At 39.3% G+C, this 14,441-nt stretch overlaps 1 protein-coding gene across 3 annotated transcripts; it reads left to right on the forward strand.

Moving 5' to 3' along the window:
* The first annotated feature begins 7,260 nt into the window (after window positions 1–7,260).
* On the forward strand, window positions 7,261–13,786 carry LOC123407112 (ATP-dependent RNA helicase drs1-like). Of its 3 annotated transcripts, XM_045100164.1 has the most exons (8): window positions 7,262–7,420; window positions 8,595–9,855; window positions 10,201–10,669; window positions 10,923–11,267; window positions 12,004–12,040; window positions 12,142–12,245; window positions 12,354–12,778; window positions 12,951–13,786. In XM_045100164.1, the coding sequence occupies exons 2-8, from the start codon at window positions 8,668–8,670 to the stop codon at window positions 13,581–13,583; spliced, it is 3,201 nt and encodes a 1,066-aa protein (XP_044956099.1). In that variant the 5' UTR covers window positions 7,262–7,420; window positions 8,595–8,667; the 3' UTR covers window positions 13,584–13,786. The 3 variants fall into 3 exon arrangements, with proteins under 3 accessions (XP_044956097.1, XP_044956098.1, XP_044956099.1); XM_045100162.1 differs by having other exon boundaries at window positions 7,261–7,420; window positions 8,595–10,669; XM_045100163.1 differs by having other exon boundaries at window positions 7,261–7,420; window positions 8,595–10,648.
* The last annotated feature ends 655 nt before the right edge of the window (window positions 13,787–14,441 follow it).

Here is a 14,441-nt window from a genome sequence, read left to right on the forward strand (position 1 = left end):
TCCCGTAGTTTCCATTAAGGCCCCGCTGCCATGGGAGGGATGGACAATAGATGTCATGCAAGTTCTTTTCCCTAAGCACGTATGACTACATACGGAATACATGCTTACATTAGATTGACGAACGGGGCTAGTTACTTATCTCTCCGTGTTATAGTTGTTACATGATGAATCACATCCGGCATAATCATCCATCACCGATCCAATGCCTACGAGTTTTTCCTACTGGTCCTTGCTACGTTACTTTGCCGCTACTGCCGTCACTGCTGCTGCTGTTACTCTGTTGCTACTGTTGTTACTTTGCTGTTACTGGTTACTGTTGCTACTGATGCTATCATACTACCTTGCTACTGATACTTTGTTGCAGACACTAAATCTTTCAGGTGTGGTTGAATTGACAACTCAACTGCTAATACTTGAGAATATTCTTTCGCTTCCCCTTGAGTCGAATCAATAAATTTGGGTTGAATACTCTACCCTCGAAAACTGTTGCGATCCCCTATACTTGTGGGTTATCAATTACGTATCAACCTTGGATGTTTTATATACATTTACTAGCAACTTTATATCATTTTTTGGGACTAACCTATTAACTTAGTGTCAAGTGCCAGTTGGTGTTTTTTGCTTGTTTTTTTACTTTGCAGAATATTAATACCAAACAAAGTCCAAATGCCACGAAACTTTTTGGAGATTTCTTTTTCTGGCAAGAAGAAACCCTGGAAGCTTCTGAAGGCCACAAGAGGAGGCCCGTGGGGCCCACTAGGCACCAGGGCGCGCTAGGGGCCTCTGGCGTGCCATGGTGGGTAGTGGAGCCCACGGGAATCGCCTTGACCTACCTCAAACTCTATAACTACTCTAAAATCCTAGTAACCCTAGAGGAGTCGACGAAATACTTTTTCCGTCGCCGCAAGTTTCAGAACCACGAGATCTAATCTAGAGGCCTTTTGTGGCGCTCTGTTGCCCCTCTGATGATGCGTGAGTAGTTTACCACTGACCTACGGGTCCGTAGTTAGTATCTTGATGGTTTCTTCTCTATTTTTGATCTTCAATGCAATGTTATTCTCAATATTCTTGGAGATCTATTGATGTAACTCTTTGCTGGTGTGTTTGTAGGGATCCGATGAATTGTGAGTTTATGATTTGATCTATCCATGAATATTATTTGAGTCTTCTTTGAAACTCTTTTATGAATGATTGTTATAGCCTCGTATTTATTCTCCGATTTATTGGTTTGGTTTGGCCAACTAGATTGATTTATCTTGCCATGGGAGGAGGTGCTTTCTGATGGGTTCGATCTTGCAGTGCTCAGGCTCAGTGACAGAAAGAGACATGACACGTATGTATCATCGCTATTAAGGGTAACAAGATGGGGTTTATTCATACGTGAGTTTATCTTGTCTACATCATGTCATCGTTCTTAATGCATTACTTCATTTTTCCATGAAATTAATACACTAGATGCATGATGAATAGCGGTCGATGTATGGAGTAATAGTAGTAGATGCAGGAAGGAGTCGGTCTACTAATATTGGACATGATGGTTATATACATGATTATTGTCTTGGATATCGTCATGACTATTCGCTTTTCTAACAATTGCCCAATAGTAATTTGTTTACCGATTGTATGTTGTTTTCTAGAGAGAAGCCTCTATTGAAAACTATGGCCCTGGGTCTATTTTTAATCATATATTCAAACCAAAAATACCTTGCTGCAATTTTATTTTGTGTTTTAATTAGATCTATTTATCAAATCCTATACAAATTAATCTATCTCAATACCATTGTGGGATTGACAACCCCTCTACGCGTTGGGTTGCAAGTATTAGTTGTTTGTGTGCAGGTGTTGTTTGCATAGTGTTACTTGGTTATCCTACTGGATTGATAACCGTGGCTTCATAACTGAGGGAAATACTTATCCCTACTATACTACACTATGCCCTCCTCTTCGGGGAAATCCCAACACAGGTCACAAGTAGCAGTGACACGCTCGTGGGCTCGGTGATGACCTCTGTCCTCGCGCGTCAATCTATCCCGATCTCCTTGCACCAAAGAGGAAATGCTTTGGGACTTGCTTTGGTTAGGCAGATGCTGCTACTCCCTTATCACCAGAATGGAAACTGGTCTTGGCCCCGCTCCGCCATCCTTATCCTGACAGCGGGATGTCACCCACGTGATGGGTGTAGAGCCTCGCGGTTGGCACCGTACAACCTGCTTTGTGAAGCAACCTCGCGAGGGGAGCCTCACGAGGCGATTTGGTGCCTGGTGGCTTTGACAGGGGCTTGGTCTGGCGGCGAGGGACTCGGGAGGCTTACACCTCGCGAGGCAGATTCGTTTGGAGCGGCTGGGACAGTGTCATCTTTCACGGGCCGACCCAAATGTCGTCTTTTGGGACAGAGGCAGATGGACCGTGGTACCCTGGTTCCCACTGGGGCAACAATATCCATTCCTAGCATGATAATCAAACAAAGAAGGTGCAGGTAACAGAATAACATCACTAGTGTTCTCGCTATATATCACATTAAAACAAATGTGGTTCGGAGTCTGAGGTTCATCAATAAATTGGTGTTGTAACATACACTGCTGATCTAGGTAGACCTTAGGTAACAAGTAATCAGTGGAGCGTATATTGGTTTCAAAGCTTTTTGCTAAACGAGTGGCATAAATACTGCCATGGATCTTTCCCCTAGTCTGATTACCATGCAAGCTGCGTGCAACGATAGCTCCTAAGCTTAATATATCATCCCCAAATAATGCATGGTGCAAGATAGCAAGGGTGGAGGCACTGAGACTACCACCCTGCTCTGTAGCAGTTCAACACTTTCCTATAAATAATGCAAAGTAGTGCCCAACGGGAAAATGCAAGTTGGTGGTTCTAGCATTTCATACGCCCCTAGCTTCACCCATAGTTAAAGTAATGAGGAATTCCTTGAACTCCTCCAGTTTAGGTACACGAATTTCCCTATCAAAGGGAATCAAGCATACTTGGCACAACTGGTTGAATGGTATTTCAAAGTGTTCATCATATTAATAAAAGCGTACCATGGGAATTTCAAGCCTATGTAGAAAATAGAATTTTTGCACAAAGGAATTTGGGAGGAGATAGTATTGATCACACTCATCTGCGGGGAAGTTGCTTAGCCCAACATTGACAATGAATTGCATGAACTCTTGGTAGAGCCCCACTTCGGTCATGAATGTTGTATGTGGCCATTCGCACAGCCTAACCTTCGTGTCGTGAGGGAAGTAGACGTAATGGTCCCGAACACTCCCAACAACTCCCTTGGGACCTTTGGATCAAATATCTCCTCCTAAAGAGTTTCATTTTCCCAATAACAAATTTCTAAAAAATTTGGGCCACAAAATTATGCCAATGAAACTTTGTAAAATTGATAGTGACTACTCATATAGATGTCTAGAGGCCATATCAAGCATTCATAATACTTGGAACTCAAGGAATTGAACATGCAAGTAGTAGCACCAAGTGCAGAAAAATATGCAAAATATGGACCACTAAAGCAAAAACTAATTGGATCAATGGGAGACTCACATACCAAGGAGCAATCCCTCAAAACAGTTTAAAAAACAGAGTCCCGAGCAAAGAGAACGAAAATCTTAGGTTTGTGAGCAAGAACACGAGAGAGAGAGAGAGAGAAACCATGATTTTTTTTCTAGATGTAGGAGAAGGAGTGGGCTGAATAGATAAGTGAGTGTGTCCCTCTGGGGCCCACAATCCATGAGGGTGTGCCCTATTAGCTTGGCACCAACACGTGCAACCTCAGGGGTGCTTTCACCACCAGAAATTTTTAAATATTCTAGAAAAATTCATGTTCAAATTTTGTGAAATTTTGAGATTTTTTATTTTTAGGTCTTTTTTACTGCACGGGAAACTCAGAAGATAGGATAATCATGGCACTTTATTTTACTTAATTAAGAATATCAAAGAGTAAAGTAACGGTACAAAAAATTGTGCTTACTAAATTCATCAATCACATGTCTTTCAAAAAGGATCCTTTAATAAGGTTGATGAAGTCTTACTAATAACTGTTTTTGATTGACATGAAACCAAAGAATTTTCATGAAACACTAAGTTATCTCAATGGGGATTTGCATATCCCCGATAATAAAAATATTATATTTCTTATTGGAAGTGGGAAGAGGAAACTTGAACCCTACAATAGTGATTGTGGCAATTGGCTGAGTGACATTAATATTACTTATCGAAGCTTGTTTCTTCAGAAAATGCATCGTATGTCGTTTGCCAGCGACATAAAAAGTAACCTTGCTTCTGTTCCAACCAATAACAACCCGTGCAGTATTTAAAAAGGGTCCACCGAGGATAATCGACATGTTGTCGTCCTCAGGCATCTCAAGAATAACAAAGTTTCTTAAGATAGTAACATTTGCAACCATAACAGGAACATCCTCACAAATCACAATAGGTATAGCAGTTGATTTACCAGCCATTTACAAGGATATTTGAGTAGGTGAAAGCTTATTCAAATCAAGTCTTTTATACGAAGAGAAAGACATATCACTAACACCAGCTCCTATATCAGATAAAGCAGTTTAAACATAATTTCATTTAATGAAGCAAGGTATTATGGGTATACTCGGATATCCCAACTTCTTAGGTACTCCTCCACTAAAAGAATAATTAACAAGCACGGTAGTGATTTAAGTTTCGGGTACCTTTCTTTTGTTGGTAATAATGTCCTTCATATACTTAGCATATGGAGACATTTTCAAAATATGAGTCAAGCGAGTGCTCAAAAAGACATGACTAATCATTCCAGCAAAGCGTTGAATCTTCTCCTCGTCCTTACTCTTGGAAGGCTTATGAGGGAATGCATGGGTTTCTGAACCCACAGATTCGTTTCTCTACCATGTTTTCTAACAACAAAGTCTTTCTTCTCATAACGTTTATTTTTGGATGTGAGTTATCAAGATGTTCAGCAGGTTCTATTTTTACATCATTATCACGTTCTTTGTTACAATGTAGTTGAGCATATATGTGAACATCATTGTTATAATTCTCATTATCACTAGGTGAATGTTCACTACCACATTGTGTCTCAACATCACAAATAGAAACATCATTATTCAAAAAATCTTCTAGATTTTCAAAAATTCATCTTCAAATTCAAAAAATGCTTTGCACAAAATGTTCTAAATTTCAAATAGTTGTCGTTTTTCTAAAATATTCATAACTTCAAAAAATATTCAGAATTTTCAAAAAATGGTTGGTATATTTAAAATGAATGTTCGGTATTTTAAGAAAATGATTGGCATTTTCAAAAAATGTTTGCAGTATGCAATTGTTTTTCAATTTTAAACTGAGTTCATGTTCAAAATTTGTTCTTAAATTTCAAAAAATGTTATTCCTATTAAAAATGTTCAAAATTTTAAAAATATTCTGGATTTTTAAAAAAATGTTCTAGTTTTCAAAAATTGTTCTTCAAATTTGAAAAATGTTATTGCTTTTTATTTTATTTTTTCTATTTTTCAGATAGTTGCCGTTTCTCAAAAACATTCATAACTTGAAAAGATCTTTTTTGTTTTTAAAAAAATGTTCTAGAAAAATGTTATTGTTTATATTTTTTTAAAAAAATGTTATTGTTTATATTTTTTTAAAAAAATTGCAGATTGGGTTCTAGAAAATGTTCCCTTTATCACAAAAGTGTTCTTATTTTTAAGACTAGAAAAATGAAAATGTGGAAAATTTGTTTCGAATGTAATTTATTAACAAAATTTGAAAATGACAACATTTTGTTTAAAATGAACAAAACTTTTAGAATGCAAACATTTTTTAAAAATAAAATACATTTAAGAAAAAAAAATGCAAAGAAAAAGATAAAGGAAAGAGAAAACGAACCAAAAAATAAAAAAATAAAGTAAATATACAGAAAAAAATAGAAACAGGAAAAAAGAAAAAAAAGGAAACAGCAAGAAACTACGAAGCAGGTGCCGGGAAACAGCAAAGCGGCCTAGAAAAACATGTAAGTACCCACCTCTGTGCGAAGCTGAAGCTATTGGAGGCGAACCCTATTTGACACTGCACGCATCAGTTATAGTGCAATTTCTCTAACCAACGCCTGCAGTCGGGTGAGCTGGGCTCGGCCCATATAGTCATTTTTCTGTCACAAAAAAGAGCACGACCATGATTCAATCCTATAATCTCTTACACATTCGCACGATGGAATAACCATTCGATCATGAACCATCAGTTGCTCTTCTATTGCTTCTTCCTTTTTTCTACTAGCACGTCCTTTTTTTTCATTTTCTTTTTTTGTCTGTCTTTTTTTATTTGGAAGGGTTTTGTTCTATTTTCTACTACTTTTTTCTGTTCATTTTTTATTTTTTATTTGGAATTTTTTTTGTTTTTTTTTTAAAATTTGATGAACTTTTTTTAAATTTCATATATTTTTTCAAAATTTGTGAACTTTTTTCAGATTCGATAAACTTTTTTAAATAAAGATAATTTTTTATCAAACTTGATGATTGGTTTTTCGAAATAGGTGATTTTTCCCAAAATCTGTGATTTTTTTCAAATTCGATGATTTTTTTAAAAATGATGAACTTTTAATAAAATTTGTTGAATTTTTTTAAAAATCCCTGAACGTTTTTCAAAAAATGATGAACTTTTATTAAATTTGATGAACATTTAAAAAAATCATGAACGTTTTTTAAAATATGATGAACATTTTTAAATTTGATGATTTTTTTAAAATGATGATTTGTTTTCAAATTCGGTGAACGGTTTTTGAAAATTAATGAACTTTGTTGAATTTGATTAACCTTATAAAAATTTAATGAAATTTTTGAAAGTTAATGAACTTCTTTGAAATGATGATTTTTATTTTATTTTCTCTTCTTTTTTATTAAAGTCAACGATTTACTAATTAATTGGTCAACCATGCACAACCAAAACTGTTCACGAGCCAGCGAGTGATCAGGCGGAAGCGAGGGATCAAGCAGCGTTACATGTGCCGGTCCAAAATCAAGCTGCTGTAGGCGTCAGTTCCTGATCGGGCGTCTGTAGCGCTGATTAGGGACTCCCGCTATTGGATGTATCCCTCAAAAACAAAAAAAAAACTATTGGACGCAGAATGCGTAGCTATGGGCTACAAGACTAGTCAAAGCGAGCCATGAGGCCGACCTGGGCTATGGGCTTGGCGCTTGGGTTAGTTCGGATGTTTTTTTGTTTTCTTAAAGAGACGGTGCAGGAGCGAAATATATGGGCTTTCGGCAGCAAAAAAAAGTTACACCCTCTGGTCTGGCTACGGCTACGCCAGTGCTGCCCTGATCGCCCGCCGCCCGTCCTGCCCTCAAAACCCTAGCTCGCCCTAAACCGTGGCACCCACCGCCGCCCCTCATCCTGTGCCGGCGTTCGTCTTCCGAAGCGGCGGAGACCCTCGATCTAGGTCAGGCCTCACCGACCGGCACGCCGTGCTCACAAGCTCGCATATCCTCCTCCTACTACCAACATCAGTTCATTTTCCATTTCGTTTTCCGTGTGTGTGTGTGGGGGGGGGGGGGGGGGGGGAGCGCACGACCGAGTCCAGGGCAATCCTTGTGTGTACTATGGTACACAATCATTGATTGGCTAATGGGGGCCATTAGTTGATCTGATGATGGCTGGACAGGACAGGGATGTGGATTATTTACTCTATTTTAGTATTTGGGAGGGGGGAGGGGGGACATGGCTGGGGTCTGAGGGTCACCATCACATGGCAACCTGGTCTTGTGGCGTAGATTAACCCGATTAAACGGTCGGCCGACACGTGGTGGCGGTCTCCACCGTTCTTTTTGTGATTTATTATAAGGTTTTATTTTTTCGGGCCCTGCGTAGCGAACATTTTACATTTCAATTGTAGTATGTCATGTCTTTACTGTTTGATTTAATGCTCTCAAGCGATGTTTTATCATCTTTCGGGTGTTGATTAGTATCTTCACGGTGTGATAAATGTTTTCTAGGTGTTATTAAGTCTCTGACATGCTATCATTTCTATTATTGAGATGAGATCTTCTGTGAGCTTTCGTTGAAAATTTAGTACTACCTTTTCTTTTCAAGTGCACGGTACCGTTCATGTTGATTTCTTCTGTAGATCTTCAAAGATCTGGAACTCCCATTTGTTTCCTTGTTGAGCCAAAAGAAGATTTTAATGCAATAAAAAAACTGAAGGGTGCAATCGGACCCTCGCCACACCCCGGGGATCGAACCTCGTTGCACATCATATTCTCTATTTGCCCACCACCATGACCACCACGACCACCACGGGTTACCTTAATACTCCCTCCGTTCCTAAATATATGACTTTTTGGTAGTTCGAAGCGAACTACCAAAACATAATATATTTAGAAACGGAGGGAGTATATTGAAATTTATAACAAAGACATTATTTGAGACATTATTTCAGTACTTTGGTTGCAAATAGTCCCATATTATATACGAATAGATGCTTGATATGTCCATAAAACCCTTCCTTTTAATTTTAACTAACAAGCACAATTTTGTTCCATGCACTTACTTTATTTCTTTAAAAGGATGTGGTCCTGATTTCCCTTTTTTTTTCCTTGGGATATGTGCTTGTATAGGTTGATATAAACAGCAAGAGGGCATCAAATTGTACCAAAAGGCGCCAAAGAAGTACAGATTGCAACAGAAGCGATGGGATGTATTAGTAAAAAGAATATGGCTGCGCCGGAGCAAGGACCAATTACTTTACCTGGTAAAAAGAAGTGCTTTGCTTGTAAAGAGACATCACACAATTTGGATCAATGTAGGATAAAAGACAAACTGGGTACTGTGGCCCGGCTATTTGGACGTTCTACAAGCTTTCCATTCTACATGATCCAACCTTCAAAGGAAGTTGTCAAAAATGAAAAATTGTACCACCACTGCCTGCTGATCACTTCTAATACCTGTAACTTGGACCCGGCAAGAGTGAAAACTGAACTAAACAAGTTCTGGGAGCTGACTGATGACTGGGATATAAGGAGAGAAGGTAGACAGAATTTCGTAGCATCCTTCAACTCAGAGGATGACCTGCTAAGCTGTTTAAAGCCTCCCAATGTAGAAACATTTCTGGATGAAAAGGAGGTGAATTTCAGTGTAGCAATGTGGGATGGAGGCGATGGGGAAAAGCTTGACTTGATCAAAGAGTGGCTTTTGGTCTATGGGGTCCCAGATGCATACAGAAACTGGAAGGAGCTATATCAAGTGGCATCTGCAGTTGGAGTTCTGCTTGAGGTGGATGAGGAAAGTTTGGAAAGTGGAGATAAGGAGCCTATTAGATTGAGGATAGCATTAGGAAGTCTTGTTGGTGCTCCTTTCTCTTACCACTTTGTGTTTGGATGGTCTTCTAGACTAGTCGAGTTCATGATTGAAGACAAAGTAAGAAGGATAGAAGGGCAATGGAAGGAAGTAGAAGAACGGAATGTTAGCGTGATGAAGGAATATGCAGATGCAAGGGAAGAAGGTATTGAGGTACCTCCAGAAACAATGAATAAAGGAATTGATTTGGAGGGCACTGGAGTAGATTTCGCAGGCAATTCTTCTTTGGATTTCAGAAGTTGCTCAGGCAAGGAATGTAAAGAAGAACTGAAGACCACAGAACAGAATGGTAGCGTCAGGAAGGAATATGCTGATATAAGAGAAGAAGGTATTGAGGTACCTCCAGAAACACTGAATGAAGGAATGGATTTAGAGGCCACTGGCGTAGATTTTACAGGCAATTGTTCTTTTGATCTTGGAAGTTGCTCAGGCAAGGAATGTAAAGAAGAACTGAAGAACACAGAGACAGCTACATTGCTGGAAGCGGCAAAGTTCATTGCAGAGCTAAGAGCTGATGAAGACATCAAGGGAAACAGCGCAAGTGCTATGGCAGCCACCACAACAAACTCGAAGAACGCAGCAAAAGGGGGCCAATCCCCAAGTGAAAACTCAGCAGGAGGTTATCATATATCGGGTTTGGAAGATTGCTCAGACAAGGAACGTCAAAAGAAACTGAAGACCTGCGATATGGCTACGTTTCTGCAAGCGTCGAAGTTCACTGAAGAGTTAAGAATTGATGGAAAGATCAAAGAAAACAATGCAAGTGCTATATTGGGCACCAGAACGAACTCCGAGAGAGCTACAGAAGACATTCCAAAAGCTACAGAAGCGGCAAAGTTCATTGCAGAGCTAAGAGATGATGAGGACATCAAGGGAAACAGCGCAAGTGCTATGGCAGCCACCACAACAAACTCGAAGAACGCAGCAAAAGGGGGCCAATCCCCAAGTGAAAACTCAGCAGGAGGTTATCATTTGTTGGGTTTGGAAGATTGTTCAGACAAGGAACGTCAAAAGAAACTGAAGACCTGCGATATGGCTACGTTTCTGCAAGCGTCGAAGTGCACTGAAGAGTTAAGAATTGATGGAGAGATCAAAGAAAACAATGCAAGTGCTATAGTGGGCACCAGAACGAACTCCGAGAGAGCTACAGAAGACATTCCAAAAGCTACAGAAGACATGGCTACATTGCTGCAAGTGTCGAAGTTCACTGAAGAGTTAAGAACTGATGGAGAGATCAAAGAAAACAGTGCAAGTGCTATAGTGGGCACGAGAACGAACTCTGAGAGAGCTACAGAAGACATTCCAAAAGCTGAAGGTGGGCAATCCATATGCGGAAGTGAGTGAAATCTGCACATTTGGGAACTTCGCTGTGCTATATTTATCAAATATGTTATCAGAAACTCCTCTCCAAATCACATTATAAGGAAAATACTTACAAGAGCATGTTTTTTTTTTGCAAATGGAAAATAAACAAATTCTCAGTCCTTGAAAAAGATAATTAAAATATCATGTATGTTGTGATTTTTCTTGGCACAATAACAATAGGATGACACTTTGTTTGCTGACATCGTTTTTGATCTGCCATGAAGGTATGGACAAACCAGCTATAAAAAATGTGTACACAAGAAGAAATCGGAAGCAAAAAGAATCGACAGAAGGTTCCACCTTGTTTGCTCACATCAATTCTGACAGTACCTGTGAAGGTATACAGAAGCCACCTATAAAAAATGCATACGAGGGAAGTGATCCCAAGCAAAAAGGATACACAGGGGGACAAGTTGCTTCAATGGAACTGAACAAAGCAATGAACCCAGGGAGCAGCAGTCACGCTGACTGTACGAGAAACAAAACAGAAGCAAAGACTCTGGGAGCTGAAGGAGCACAATCTATCAAGGGAAGTTCAGCATGCATGATTAGAGTAACTCGGTCAAAAGGTGAGTCAAAATCCTATGTGCGTAGATTTGTTATACTTGTATACCTTCAACCCTGTTCTTAACTAAGGTTCTATCACAAGTTAGAGGGAAAACACCCAAATGGCGTTTGACTACCAGTCTATAGAAAATGAAAAGCAAACTGATTTTGTATTTTTGAGTGGCACAATTGGGAATATAAGAATAGGGGTTCACCAAAACGTGGACTGTAGAGAGCGTACAAGATGACATCCTTACTAATTGTGGTGGGGCATGCGTTTACATGAACATAAGGTAAACATCTTACATTACTGCTTTACAAAAAGCTTACATAGGATACGAATGTGAACTTTGAACAAAAGAAGGTTAAAACAGATGAAATGCAAAAAACAACTAGGGAGATGTGAGATGAGTTATGTGGAAAGCAGTAACCACTTTACTGATTTGTGGAGGGAACATTACCCTGATGGACAAAATACCCATTTAGAAATTAGAAGAGTTTGATTATTGAATATTTCGTTTTACTGTCTTCAACCATTTTATATATTGATTAATTTCTGATCAAGCGCATTGATGCTTTTTGAAAACATTGGTTATGATATGGTTGTGTAGAAAGTAAAATAGGAGTTTAATTCCAATCCTTTTAATGTAAAAGTTTGGTAATGTTTCTGATGGAACAGGGTTAACATCCCTGCTTTATTGAAGTTTTGGGTTAGAAAATGTTTTGCTAATATATACTTTGTTTGCACTTTCTCTGAAGGTGTTGACGAGGCTGGAACGACACTACAAGGAGATCGGTTTGTTTCTGTTCTTGTCTTACTCTTTCATTTTATTTGTGGATATTTTTATTGAACACATATTTAGGATATTTGATTACTTCCAACACGACATGGTATAGGCTAACTCAATTTTACGAGGAGTTCAACACATATAATGAAATCTATGACAGTTTCGTTGAGATGGGTCTTCGAGAAAATCTGCTGAAAGGAATATATGCATATGGTAAGTCATACTTTATCTGTTACTATGTTGTGATGCTTATTTTCGTATACAATTATTTCTTGATTCGGCATGTATTATAGTGAAGTCTTAATGCGATTTTGTTTGAAGGTCTGGAGAAGCCTTCTGCAGTCCATCAACGAGGAATTGTCCCATTGTGCAAGGGTCTGGATGTTATTCAGCAGTCACTCTCTGGAACAACTGTGACACTTGCCTGTGGAGTTCTCCAGCGACTGAATTATGGATCCACAGAATGCCAAGCTTTGATTCTTGTACCAACGCGTGACTTGGCACAGGAGACTGAGAAAGTTATTGGAGCACTTGGTCAGTGGCTAGGTGTCAAAGCTCATGCCTGTCTTGGAGGAACTAGTATTCGTGGGGACAAGCAAAGTTTGTCCAACAGCACTCAGGTTATTGTCGCTACTCCTAGCCGCGCGCTTGACATGCTGAGAGGACAAGCGCTCTGTCCAGATAACATCAGGATGTTTGTCTTGGATCAAGCAGATGAAACACTCGCAGGAGGATTGAAGAACCAGGTTGGTTTTGCATCATCATACCAGCTCAGTTGTATAGTGATCACAATGGTTGCAAAACTTTCCTCGTACTACTTGTCCTATTTAATTTGAAAGATAAAATTAAATCTTGTTAAGCTTGCAATTCTATGGTGGCGCCTATTTTCGTAACTTTGACAATTCATCTTTCTTGCAGATCTATGATATTATCCAGCTTCTCCCAGCCAAAATACAGTTTGCTGTATTCTCGACCGTCATGTCCCATGAAGCTCTCGAACTTTGCCGGAAATGCATGAATAAGCCTATGAAGGTCATCGTGCCAAAAGATGAAGAACTTGAGAGTTTTAGTATTAAGCAGTTCTATGTTAAAGCTGAGGAGGAAGAACTGAAGTTTGAAAAATTATGTGATCTTTTTGACACCATGGCGGTCAAGCAAAACATCATCTTTGTCGATGCACGTCAAAAGGTCAAGTCACTGACTGAAAAGATCAGGGGCAGGGGGTACACTGTCTCAGCAAGCCATGGTGGTATGAACCAGCACGAGAGAGATGTTGCCGTCCAGGATCTTCGATCGGGATCATCCCTTGTCCTTGTCACCACCGATCTTCGCGGCGCCGACACATTGCAGGTCCCTGTTGTCATCAACTATGATCTGCCAACACAAGCAATACAATACATTCGTCATGTTCGACGAAGTGGACAGCCTGGAGGGAATGGTGTTGCTATCAGCTTCATTGCTCCTGCTGACAGGCGTGTCCTGTCTGATATCCAAAGGTTCTGCAATGCTCAGATGGAGGAGTTACCTTCCAACGTCGCTGACCTCCTGTGAGCAATTCTATATGGCGTGCAGATGGCTATGTATACTTCTTGCTATCGTTGCCCGGAGAGCTGCGCAACAGCTACATCTTGTTGAAACGTGGGAATTGTCTTGTGGGATTGGAACTTGTTGAGTAAACGGGTATTTATGTCATGGTGGTTCGATACTGAACTTAATGTGGTGCAAATAGTTGTTTGAAATGTTTTGTTGGTTCATTTGTTGTTTATCCGTCCTAAAATAAGTGTCTCAAGTTTAGTACTTACCCACAAGTTTATCAAGTGGATCGAAGTGAACCCGGTCACGGTGTGATTCATCGGTACGGCATATGCCCCATAGCATCATCAAGGCCAACGGGAAAAACTTTACATCAGAAAAAGTCCAGAACGGTACGGCATATGCCCCATAGAAAAACTTTACATCAGAAAAAGTCCAGAATTACTGCGAAGAGCACATCACTCGCAGACCAATGTTTTCCCAGTGATTGTTCTCATATGGATTTGAAATACAATAAATGGAACAGACGAGTATCTAAAGGATTCAACGGAACTTCATAATCTACTGCAATGCTAAAAGAGTAAAATGAGCCTAGTTTCTACTTCCTCCCTTCCTAAATATAAGTATTTTTAAGGATTTCACTCGGAGACTACATACGAAGCAAAATGAATGAATCTATACTCTAAAGTATGTATATATATATACGTTTATATGTAGTTTTCTAGTAAAACCTATAAAAAGACGTATATTCCCTCCGTCCCTAAATCTAAGTCTTTTTAGAGGTTTTCATAGGGGATTACATACTTTAGAATATAGATTCACTAATTTTGCTTCGTATGTAGTCCAATGTGTCGGTGTACTAAAGTTTGAACCTTT

This window comes from Hordeum vulgare, chromosome 7H, assembly GCF_904849725.1.
Source record: "Hordeum vulgare subsp. vulgare chromosome 7H, MorexV3_pseudomolecules_assembly, whole genome shotgun sequence".
Classification (NCBI taxonomy): Eukaryota; Viridiplantae; Streptophyta; class Magnoliopsida; order Poales; family Poaceae; genus Hordeum; species Hordeum vulgare.